Source organism: Podospora bellae-mahoneyi (assembly GCF_035222275.1).
Source record: "Podospora bellae-mahoneyi strain CBS 112042 chromosome 1 map unlocalized CBS112042p_1, whole genome shotgun sequence".
Taxonomy (NCBI): domain Eukaryota; kingdom Fungi; phylum Ascomycota; class Sordariomycetes; order Sordariales; family Podosporaceae; genus Podospora; species Podospora bellae-mahoneyi.
The window spans coordinates 1,688,005-1,699,140 of record NW_026946359.1 but is presented as its reverse complement, the minus strand read 5'-3'; the positions used below and the strand labels follow the sequence as shown (position 1 = coordinate 1,699,140).

At 51.5% G+C, this 11,136-nt stretch overlaps 6 protein-coding genes across 6 annotated transcripts; 2 read left to right on the top strand and 4 right to left on the bottom strand.

Annotated features, from left to right (window-relative positions):
- Window positions 1–2,368: 2,368 nt before the first annotated feature.
- Window positions 2,369–4,617, top strand: QC761_0005680 (uncharacterized protein; the record flags this gene model as incomplete). Its single annotated transcript, XM_062871823.1, has 6 exons — window positions 2,369–3,474; window positions 3,591–3,631; window positions 3,696–4,211; window positions 4,265–4,393; window positions 4,442–4,541; window positions 4,594–4,617. The coding sequence occupies exons 1-6, from the start codon at window positions 2,737–2,739 to the stop codon at window positions 4,615–4,617; spliced, it is 1,548 nt and encodes a 515-aa protein (XP_062736880.1). The 5' UTR covers window positions 2,369–2,736.
- On the bottom strand, window positions 4,593–5,951 carry QC761_0005670 (uncharacterized protein). The gene is made up of 2 exons (XM_062871822.1): window positions 5,225–5,951; window positions 4,593–5,169 (listed from the first exon to the last, which is right to left on the bottom strand). Exons 1-2 carry the CDS (start codon window positions 5,496–5,498, stop codon window positions 4,691–4,693), a joined length of 753 nt encoding a protein of 250 aa, XP_062736879.1. The 5' UTR covers window positions 5,499–5,951; the 3' UTR covers window positions 4,593–4,690.
- Window positions 5,952–6,239: 288 nt separating this feature from the next.
- On the top strand, window positions 6,240–6,839 carry QC761_105488 (uncharacterized protein; the record flags this gene model as incomplete). Its single annotated transcript, XM_062873803.1, has 3 exons — window positions 6,240–6,255; window positions 6,422–6,749; window positions 6,800–6,839. The coding sequence occupies 3 exons, from the start codon at window positions 6,240–6,242 to the stop codon at window positions 6,837–6,839; spliced, it is 384 nt and encodes a 127-aa protein (XP_062736878.1).
- Window positions 6,840–7,355: 516 nt separating this feature from the next.
- QC761_105485 (uncharacterized protein) lies at window positions 7,356–7,649 on the bottom strand (the record flags this gene model as incomplete). The annotated part of the gene is made up of 1 exon (XM_062873802.1): window positions 7,356–7,649. One exon carries the CDS (start codon window positions 7,647–7,649, stop codon window positions 7,356–7,358), a length of 294 nt encoding a protein of 97 aa, XP_062736877.1.
- A 1,013-nt stretch (window positions 7,650–8,662) lies between these two features.
- On the bottom strand, window positions 8,663–9,247 carry QC761_0005640 (uncharacterized protein; the record flags this gene model as incomplete). The annotated part of the gene is made up of 1 exon (XM_062871821.1): window positions 8,663–9,247. The coding sequence occupies one exon, from the start codon at window positions 9,245–9,247 to the stop codon at window positions 8,663–8,665; it is 585 nt and encodes a 194-aa protein (XP_062736876.1).
- Window positions 9,248–9,465: 218 nt separating this feature from the next.
- QC761_0005630 (uncharacterized protein) lies at window positions 9,466–10,674 on the bottom strand (the record flags this gene model as incomplete). Its single annotated transcript, XM_062871820.1, has 3 exons — window positions 9,466–9,875; window positions 9,943–10,147; window positions 10,216–10,674. 3 exons carry the CDS (start codon window positions 10,672–10,674, stop codon window positions 9,466–9,468), a joined length of 1,074 nt encoding a protein of 357 aa, XP_062736875.1.
- Window positions 10,675–11,136: the final 462 nt, after the last annotated feature.

Genomic DNA, 11,136 nt, shown 5'->3' with positions numbered 1-11,136 from the left:
ACTGCCTCAGAGCCCACAACTCATTGCTGGACCCAAATTATCATCACAGCAGTAGGTCAAATTTCAACTCTTCACGAACACGAATTCTGAGATCTCGGTTCAATGGCCCTGTCTTGTAAACATCATGATCGGCAAACCGGCGATTGCTGTTCTCGGCAAAGCCGCTCGATTGGATGTGAAGCCACCCTCCCGCCGAGTTCAATCGCGAGAATAGAGGATCTCATGGTCAAGATTTTGGAAGAGAAGGTGCCAGAAATAGTTGAGCAACTTCTCCGTTCAGACACCAACGCTAATTGCCCGACCTTTAATCTGGAAGTGACATCGTTAACCACTGTCGACTAATCTCTGCCCAATCAACGCGATGAGTTGGACAGCATTTTTGACTTCAATTTTGGCTCAATTGATGAGAGCCAGAATGATATACCGATGCACTACCCAGATCCCGTGGGCAGTACCTCAATTCTCAAACCCGAGGTGGACAATGGGCTCGATCCAACACACCAAGACGAGAGCCAGCGCTCTCAAGCAGCTACAACTTGCGGGATGGTGGTGAAGAGACACAGGCACGGAGTACAAAAAAACGCGGAATTTCCAAGGCGATTGGAGGCGAGGTCAATAATAATCCATCCTTGAACTCTATCTTGCACCAGATACTATCTCAAGTTTTGGAGATCAATTCCAAGATTCAGGATGGTAAAACATGCGTAGCATGTGTTTGCAATGCACTCTGAAATTAAAAAGTGAAACCAGCGAAACAGTAATTTACCCTACGTGGCACTAGGCTTTCGCATTCCATATTACTAGGCACCAAATTTGATCAATAGAGTTGCTTATTTTGTTTGTTTATGTGTCTATCACTGCTGCTCTGTATGCCAGGCTCTGAAATTTTAGCACACTTGTTTGCTTTGTTGAACCGGTTACCGAGCAACTCGAATGAATCACCTGGGTAGCCTGCTTTCGTTGGGCACATAAACTGACGTCATGTCGTTCTCAGTCAGCTTCCATTACACATTCATCCACCTTCAGACTACTTACGCCTTGATCTCATATCCCTTCGGAGTTTGCCATTGTCTGTAGAATCACCAAGGTTTTCTGCATCATTACTGACTCACTATCAACTCAAGGGCTTCATACTCTAGTCAACAACATGACGGACAAAGACTTCCAGATGGGCGGCTCTGAGATCAACTACTCACCAAATCGAGACTCAAGACATCCACTCTGAGCAAAAGTCGGATGCCGAGCAGCAAAACGTCACCGACTGGAACCAAATTCTGGGAGCTTATGGCTAAAACTGGTCCCTGGATGAATCAATTGAACAGACAGGACCTCAACTGGTTCGTCACCATCACCGAGGACCAACGGTATGACCGAAGTTGCTACCTCCAAGACGCCGCAACAGAGGACAATGGACGTATCGATAGCACACTTCAAAGTGTGCGCGCTTTCTTGGAACGACGAATTACTGCCCTTCGGCCACCCGACGAACCGAATGCTGGCAACACTTGGAACCCAACAGGGACATTTCACCAAGGATCACCAATTGGGGCAGCCCTAATGCCACAACACACCGCAAACGAGTTCCAAGAAATTGGTGCCAGGTTGCGGGACAATCTGAACCCAACCTCACCAGCTTTTCACGAGCACAATCCGCAAACATGTCAGCGATGGCCAATGACAATGAGGGATCGGTTGCCTCAGTTGCGTACAATCACAGCGAGTCTGGTAGTGTGATCGTCTCACCGTCCAAGAAGCGCAAAACCCGCCATGCTAGTGGCCAAAGTGCCCACCCCAGGGACAACAATCAAGTGGACGATATACGCGGATCAGTTCATGGCGACCGAGAGAATCTCCGTGAACACAGCGCAGCTTGTGACTGTGGGCGAACCACTCCGACACCATCACTTCGCACCAACTCCAGGCTTTGCCGCCCCCAACGGCCTTCACCAACAGCCCATTAGCCTGAGCGTCAAGACCGAGCATCATAGTGGTCTTGATACGACGAACACACCTCATATTTCTTACCTTCGTGTCATCGCTGGGTTAGGACACTGAAGAATCGGTGTGTATTCTGGGTGAAAGGAGGTTATCTTGTTTCTGTCGTCATTTGGTGAATTATTTAAGGCATATCAGCTCGTGGGCATTATTTGTATAAGATACCTCCTTGCGTTATGTAGCGACATATATGAACGTATATATGAACCGAGACATCATGAATTCACTCTTGAGCAGCATTTCTCAATGAATATGCTCAGTTACCTTCAAGACCTTATATCTGATGTCAACTGATCCACTCTGACCGGCCTCCTCCCATACAAGGCATGATCAAAAACCGACAGCTTCACCTCGTCAAAATAGCAGCCTTTTGAAGTAAGGTAGGCACTACCGAAGATTTGCCCCTCGATCCAAGACTCTGCGATGTGCATTCCAACCTCCCACAGATACCTCCGATGCTGTTGCTTCAATAAAAGCCCGATGGTAACACGTCAAAAGTAAGACATTGGAAAAGATCCGCCGCTATTTGCCGATCGAAAAGCTCCCGCCCTGTCCCCGACGCCGTGCGATGTCGCAACCGACAGCCCCACCCTGCCGCCGTCCCTGCATATCATATTTTCATCCAAGCACTTTCCAACTGGGAGTTTTACACGTCGGGCACAGGAAATCTCTCAGATTGATGACTCGCCAATCCAAAACACCAACTCTGCACAGCCATCTCGACACTTTCGACACAGCACCATGGCATCCTCGACCGGCGCACTCGACGCGCCCGGAACAACAGGGGCCCCCACACCGCCCCCCAACCGTCACCACAACAAGACGGACAAAAAGACCACCACCGGTGAAGCCAGCAACGTCTCCCTAAACCTCGGCGATGCCACCCTCAACACCACCCACAACCCAGCTGACCCCGGCAACCCCCAAAACGACAATGAAACCTACAGACGCATCCGCCGCAAAGTCGACCTCCGCCTCTGCACCATCGCCGGCCTCCTCTGCTCCCTCAACCTCCTCGACTCGGGCGTCCTCTCCTCGGCAGCCGTAACCTCGATGCTCACCGACCTCGGCCTCGACGTCGGCAACCGCTTCTCCATCTCCATCTTCATCTTCACCATCTCGTCCATCATCTTCCAACTCCCCTCCACCATCGCGGTGCGCCTCCTCGGCCCGAGGATATGGTTTTCCGTTATCACTTTTTTCTTTGGATTGATCACGTTGTGCACGGGGTTTGTGAGGACGTGGCAGCAGATGATTGCGCTAAGGATTTTGTTAGGGGCGGCGATGGCGGGGATCTTTCCGGGGTTGGCGTACTTGATTAGCACGTGGTATCCAAGGGGGGAGCAGCAGTTGAGGTTTGCTTTTATGCAGAGCGGGGAGGTGGTGGTGTTGGCGACGGGGAGTTTGGTGAATTATGGGTTGAATCGGTTGGATGGGCGTAGGGGGTTGGAAGGGTGGAGGTGGATGTTTGTTGTGCAGGTGGGTGGGCTTTGTTTACTCTTGGCCCCCTTTTGATTTGCGGGTTGCTTTCGAGGTTTTATGGCCTTGGTGTTTGGCTTCAATGCTTTGAATTTGCTGCTGACTGATGGTCAAAGGGGGTGTGCACCTGTGTTATTGGGATTGTGACCTATTGGTGGTATGTTTTGTTCTGTTTTGTTGTTTTCGCATTTTGGTCGACAAACACTGACTTTGCTACCCAGGATGGTTGATTTTCCTGAGAATTCCGACAAGAGCTTCCGCTTCCTGACACGCAAAGAAGCCGACATCGTCGCCAGCAGAATCGAAAAGGACCGCGGCGATGTCATTCCTCAGAAGTTCTCCATCGTTGAGGTTCTCAAGCACGCCAAAGACCTGAAGATCTGGGCATTTGCCTGCTTGTTCTTCATGCAGAATATAGTGTCAACTGCCCTGGCATACTTTGTACCCATCATCCTCCAGAACGGGCTTGGGTACTCGTCTGACGCGGCCATCATTCTTTCGGCACCACCGTATTACTACGCCATTGTGCCTGTGCTGCTCTCGTCTTGGTACGCAGACAGGTTTCGGGTACGAGGACCGGTCATCACATTCAACGCCACTTGTCTCATCACCGGCTTTGCTGTGCTTGGGTTTGCAGGTAATTCAGGTGCTCGCTACTTTGGCGTCTTTTTGGCCACGGGGGCTTACGTCGCCAACTGGGCTGCGCTTACTGCGTATCAAGCTAACAATGTTGTTGGGTACGTCTATCGGCCGGCAAAGGATGTGGGTCTTTGTGCTAACATTGCAGCAGACAATGGAAGCGTGTATTTACTGCTGCGGCATGTACAATGTTCAATGGGGCCGGTGGTATTGCTGGTAGCTTCATTGTCCAAAATTATGAGGCGCCACACTACGCCACCGCAGTTTGGATATCTATAGGGTAAGTTGGCAATCCTTTTCTGGTACTATTATTGCTAACGGCATGTAGATCCCATTTGCTGATGATAACGCTTGTTGGTCTTCTCACTATCTATTTCTATCTCGCCAACCGCTCACTGAGGAGGACAGGAAAGGTTTTGGAGCAAACGGTACGTGTATCAAGTATTTTGAATAGCATATCCGGTGCTAACAGATTTTCAGGTGGGATTCCGATTCACGTATTAGTTGACTCAAGGGTGGGAGGAGCAACATCTGAGATCATTTACCACACCCATCAATACACCACTGATGTCTTGACTTACACCATGTTGGCACCATTCACCCTGATGATCTGTCCCGACACCCACTTGCTTTCTTCTGATGCCAGCCATAAAATCACATCGGCGATTTCTTGTGGCTCTCCCAAACGTCCAAAGGGACTCTGATTCTTCAAAAAATTGACAATCTGCTCCGACTTGCCCTCAAAGAACAAATCCGTCCCTGTTGGTCCAGGTGCAACAGCATTGACGGTAATATTCCTCTTGGCCAAATCCTTTGACAGAGCCCGGGTCATTTGGTCGATGGCCCCTTTTGTCGCGACATAGATCAGATAGCCCGGACTTACCCCACTCGCCGTGTTGAGACCGGTCGAGATGAAGATGACCCTCCCGCCCTCAGGTGGGAAGTAAGGCAGAGCCTTTTGCACCAGGAAAAGCGCGCCCTTGACGTTGAGGTTGAAGTGAGCGTCGTAGGAGTCTTCTGTTGCGTGGGCGAGGTCGACCATGCCCATTATTCCAGCTAATAAAAAGCCCGTCAGCGCGAAGTTTCGTCAGGGAAAGGGGGTAATGTGTACCGTTGGGGACGACGATGTCGATTTTTCCAAACTTGTCCACGGCAGCGTGGACAAGCTTGTCAATATGGTCTAATTTGGAGGCGTCTGCTTGGATGGCGAGGAGACGGGAGGGACCGCCGGATTGGGTGACGATTTCGGAGGCGGTAGTGCTGCTTGCTGGGGAGAGGTAGGAGAAGACGATGGAGGCACCGAGGGAGGCTGCGCGGTGGACGGTGGCGCGGCCGATGCCTTTCGTTCCGCCTGTTATGAGGAGGACTTTGCCTGTGAGGGACATGGTTGGGGGGGTTGAGGTTTGGGTGGGTAGCTAGAAGGGGTTAAATCGTTGGGTTGTGAGTGTGTTGTGGACAGTGGATTATTTATGCCGTGGCAGTGTTTTTATTGGAACTTTTGTTGATGGAGAATAGTGTGTGGGAACTCCGGGATGTGAACGCGTAAATGGGATGATGTAGGAGGGGGTGAGATGTGAGATGCTGACATGGCGGCGGGATGTGAATGGGGAGAGCGACCTCCCAGCTTGCTGCTTCCCGAGTCAACAGGTTACAGACGGGTCATTGTAGTGCTTGAGTTCGGCTTTCGGATTTAGGGATGCAACCTCCGGAATGGATTCAGCCCTAACCCTCCGGTTTTGCTGCTTCCATTTGTCATTCACTGTTCTGCTTTGGCCGGTCTTTGCCTGGTGTTTGGATTTAGGGAACGGAAAGCGCAAGTACCTTAGGGAAGGAAGGACGGCACAGGCGACAGATAACAGAATTTGAATGGAATCCATGATTCTCCAACGTTCTAGTCAATTTCCCTCAGCTCAGGTCAAATCAGGTCAACCCAGCATCGGATGTTTACTTTGAACTCAAATCCACTGCGACTCTCCCTCAGCCATATGTTATATTAATCATTCAATCATGCCACCCTATGGCAACGACCTGTTGATACTCAAAAGTGCTCTTGAGTCTTTGCCTCCAGCTATCAACGGGCCATTCGACCAGGACTAGGACCCGAGATGGAGAAAACGATGGCAGCAATGGGTAGACCAGGAGGTAGTCACGGCAAGCTTGCTTGATTCGTTGGACGCCAGAGCGGCAAGTTACAATGATATCCGTCATGCTATATTATACCGCCTTTTGTGCATAAAAAGATCGCTAGAGAGTATGTCCAACCGTGACCCCCTTGGAATAAGCTCCGACTCATCACTCTCTACGTCAGGATATTCGACCTGCACAGATGACAAAGTTTGGCAGTGGCGAAAGGAACTTGAGGGGCAACTCAAGTCCTCGCACAAGGAAACCGACAAGCTCCGCCGTTTCGACTACTACATATTCCCACCAACTACATGGAATCGAATAGGGCCTCGACGCCACCGCGGTATATCTATACAGAAAAGTATACGCCTTGATCGCGTCAAACAATCCCGTATGCAGAAACGTGATCAAGATTCGGTTGGCTACATGCCTCTCCCTCCGCATGTCGACAGTCTTTTGTTGTGTCAGGAAAGCGCCCAAATGGCCAATTCAACACTGGGAAGCGTGCGAGGGTGTCTGTCACACGGCAAAGGCCAACCACGTATCACAGCCCTTGTCACAGTGTCACAGACAAACTTGGGTATTGTTTGGAGTCTATATAAGGGGGAGGTGAAGGGAGGTTGTGCCTTCGTCAGACAAGCAGGGGGCTCAGTAAAGGTTATCTCATCTTTAACGGCCTATAATGGATTATTCTTCAGCTCTACCGCCATCCATTCAACTCTAATATGTCTGATGTAAACCTTGTAGCTGGATCATATGCGCACTTAATCTTGCTCCTGTCTTCTAGGTTTCGCTCCGCTATCACATACGCTCCGTCATCATTGTCAGTGTATATGAGCCATGCTATCCGTGTGCCTCTCTTGCCACTACAACCCTTTCAATTCGATCATGTCTAATAACATATCCTCCTGTAATGTGTGACAAACGAGCAAGTTATTCCACCCCATTTACTCCGATATTAGCAATCCAACCCCCACCCATCCTTGGTTCCAGCAAAGTTGTGTTCCGTCCCTCCCACCCCATCCATCATTAATTAGCCCCCCCTCTCCCAAGCCCAATCAATCCCAAGCCACCATTTCATTATTCCTCTCTCCCCACAACAGCAAGCAAATCCACCCTCACGGCATATATTCCAAACACATCCTCCCCACATCCTCAAACTCGGTCCCCCTCGTGGTCCCCCCACCGCTGATGGCGATGCAAACCCAGCACTCGAATTTGTAGCTTATAAAGTCAGATCCTGGCGCGCACAGTCTTCTCCCCCAGCCTTGTACCGCGTTGGCGAGGTGGAGCGCTTTCCGGCAGGTTTGTGTGCATATTTCGGGAAAGTTGCCGTCTTCGTTCAGGGTGAGGGTCGTGGATGTGGCTGTGGTTGTGAAGAGGAGGGTTGAGAGGAGGGTTTGTGGCTTCATCTTTATGGTTGTTCGCCGAGAGTGTTTATGGTGTGATGAATAGGAGACCGGCTCGGGGCGATGAGTTGATGAATGATGGGACGGAGGAGCAGGCTCTCGGACGAAAGGCAAGGGATTTGCTGAGATGGGAATAGATCAAGTTTGTTCCCCCGTGGTGTGAGCGTCGTGGTGGTTGGTGTTGGATCTTTCCTTTTCTTTTTTTCTGGCGTGTGTCTGATCCCTTGTATTAAGCTTTGTTCCGTAGGAGGCTAAGAGAAGTAGCGGAAACTCTGTCCTTCCCAAACTGGGGGACTGGAACGGTGTCTCGGGAGGCTGTGGAGCCGAGGTTGAATATCTAAGAAGGAACAACTCCTCAAGATAATGATTGAGTTGGTACCCTGCAGATGCCATGAAGACAGACCTGAAGCTGAAGAGAGTCAAACCAGATGTCATAAGCCCGGTATGGACTGAATAACTCATAAAGTCATGCCTGACTCCGTGGCCGCTGGCAATTATGTCGTCACCCAGACCGTTGGCTCTAGCATGCATGCAGCTAAGTCCAAGAGCGCCGTTGCTAGCCTAAAGAGTATCAGGATTGAATATATCTCTTAGGACCAACGTTTAATTCGATGTAAGGGTAACAAGAAGTGCAAAGACTGTTGGCAATCTCTTAGGTATATGTTGCCTCCAAACACGAGATCCCAAGCAAATAACATGGAATTTTCCTTGATCTGCCCAAAATTATGTCGTTTGCCTTGTTGTAGTTGCAGATTGTGGTGATCCATGCCCAAATAGTCAGATCCCTGGACCCTGATTTCTTCGGCTCCATGCTCGACAGGGGCAATTGCAACATGGCTCCACAGGTCTCAACGACAAAGATGCTAATGATATCGTTATTCAACCTATCCATTACCCTTTGCATTTCCAAACCCAAAGACTCACAAAACAAAGCCTCCTTCAGTTTACTTCAACATAGGAAAAATCGACCCAAAACAGAGATATCTTCACATCGCCCACCTCATCATAAAGAAATTCTACTCCCTCCTAACCCTCCCAACAGGAACAAAAGAATCGCTCTTCAGATCCTCGTCCTCGTCCTCGTCCACCTCCTCACCCAACCTACCACCCTGAACCTCCTCCTCAATTAACAACACAACCTCCAAATCCACCACCTCCACCCCGCCAACAAAATACACACAATTATCCACCCCCGCCCTCCTCCTCACCGTAACCCCAAGACACCGTCTCACCTCCCCAGCCTCGACACTCGCCTTCACCAACGCCCGCTCACACGTCAGAATACACTCCTCCACCACAACCTCCTCACTGACCTCCTCAACAGTAACAACCGTCTCGGTGACCTCCCCCGCTGGCAGCTCAGGCCGACTCAGCCGGTCATTACCCTTGGCAGGACGAGGAGGAGGAGGAGGAGGAGGACGAGGAGGAGGAGGACGAGGAGGAGGAGGAGGAGGAGGAGGAGGAGGAGGAGGAGGAGGAGGAGGAGGAGGAGGAGGAGGAGGAGGAGGAGGAGGAGGAGCAGCCCCGGTGCTTGTTGCCGAAGGAGCAGCTGACGAGACAGCAGGTGGGAACAGCAAGAACAGCACCACACCTAGCCTCATACGTCTTCTCCAACAACCCGCTCCTTTTTCTCCCGAGCATCAGCCCTGAGACGGTCCCTGGGCTCCTGAGCCTCTTCCCTCGCCTCCCCAGCCATCTCCTCAGCCTTTGCCTTCAGCTCCCGCCGACCGAGGATCCCATCAAGCAAACCAGAGGCAAGACCACCCCCCCCCCACCACCAGACGAAGAAGCCGAACCGCCAAGAATGTCGTGACAAACGTCAAGATCGATGTTGATGCGCGACAAGTCGATGTTGATGACGAGGAGCTTGGACACGCCAGGCCGGGGGCAAGACGAGGAGATGAGTTCGGTGGCATTGTTTGGCCAGATCGGGCTGGTCGCCCTCGGCCTGAGTGGCAGGAGGGATGGTGGGGTCGGCGAGGTTGCTGCTGCCTTTGGGGGTGTTGAGCTCGGGTTCGTCCTTGTCTTGTGCCTTGGCGCGGTAGGAGCGTCGGCCGAGGATGGTGTGGAGGACCCCGTGGAGAGATAGGAGATCTTGAGCGGGGAGTCGTGTTGGGGAGACGGGCGGTGCTACGGGGGCGGTTGCAGGAGAAGAGGAGGAGGACGAGGTATGGAGTGTTCTTCCTGGAGGGAAGCGAGGGGCGCCAGGGAAATTGGGGCCGGTGATGGCTGCGGGTGCCACGGTTGACGAAGCGGCACTTCTGCCGATTGTCAGAAAGGGGAATCTCCGAGTTACGGTGGATGTCGAGGTGGACGTGGAGGTCCTGGTCGAGGTTCTTGTCGAGGTCGAAGTTGATCTGATGGTTGTGGTTGGCCTCACGGTCGAAGTAGACGCTGACCTGACAGTTGGAATAGATGTTGACGTGGTGGATGGCCTTGGTGTCAAGGTAGATCGCGATGTCGAGGTGGAAGTCGACCTCGAGGTTGATGTTGAAGTAGATCTAGTTGAGGCGGACCTAGCGGCGGAAATAGAAGTAGACCTGGCAGTAGATGTCGAAGTAGCCCAAACCGTCAAAGTCGAAGTCGTCGGCCTGGCCGAAGTCCTAGTCGAGGTAGAAGTAGAAGTCGACTTCGAAGTCCTCGTGCTCGTCCGGGTAGATGTCACAGTCGATCGAATTGTCGACGTAGAGGCCTGCTGCAGGTCAAGCGCCCACAACAGCCCACCCGGACTAGCTGGTGGTGCGCATCGGTATACCAAAGAAGAAACGCCTGTCGCACTGCTTGTCGTCTCGGTGGTCTCGGTGGTGGAGCTGCCCTCTGCACGAAAAGCATCCTCCTCGAGCGGTTCAGTAGCAGAGATGATGATTCTGTCAGGCAGAATATCAGCCTTGAACGAGCTGCCCCCCAGATCGATATCAAGGGTCCCGCATCCCAGTACCGCCTCTGCCAGAGCGAGACTGCAGTAGCCATTTGCATTGGCAACCCCGGCGAGGGAGAAGGCTGGGAAGGTGTTGGTTAAGTCAGCCATGGCAACGGTGAGTGATCAGGAAGTAGGTGTAAGCCGGAGACGAGTAAAGGAACGGTGGGGATCTGGTTAGAAAGTTCTTGACAGGAGAAGATCTCCAAGAAGATATATACGTGAAAGAACCTCTACAAATGCACATCCATGTAAGGAGTTCTGACTGGCATCGCCAGTCGATTGTCGCCTGCCAACATTTCAAATTAGGAATTTCAGGGTTGTTGAGAGGCAGTAATGACAACTTCGTTTCAATTTCATGGAATGGACCAAGGTATTTAGAGCATGAAATTCTCCCAAATGGAAGACGAGAGGGCACAGGAACGGAATGGTGTTCCATTTACATGTGAATCCCTGCATCCACCCATTGTTCTACTGCCATGGATCCCAATGAGACATGGTTTCGGGTAAAAGCCCCTTTGATCGATATTGAGGACTGTCCGAGACAAGAGATCTGGGGTACCACACTCGGAA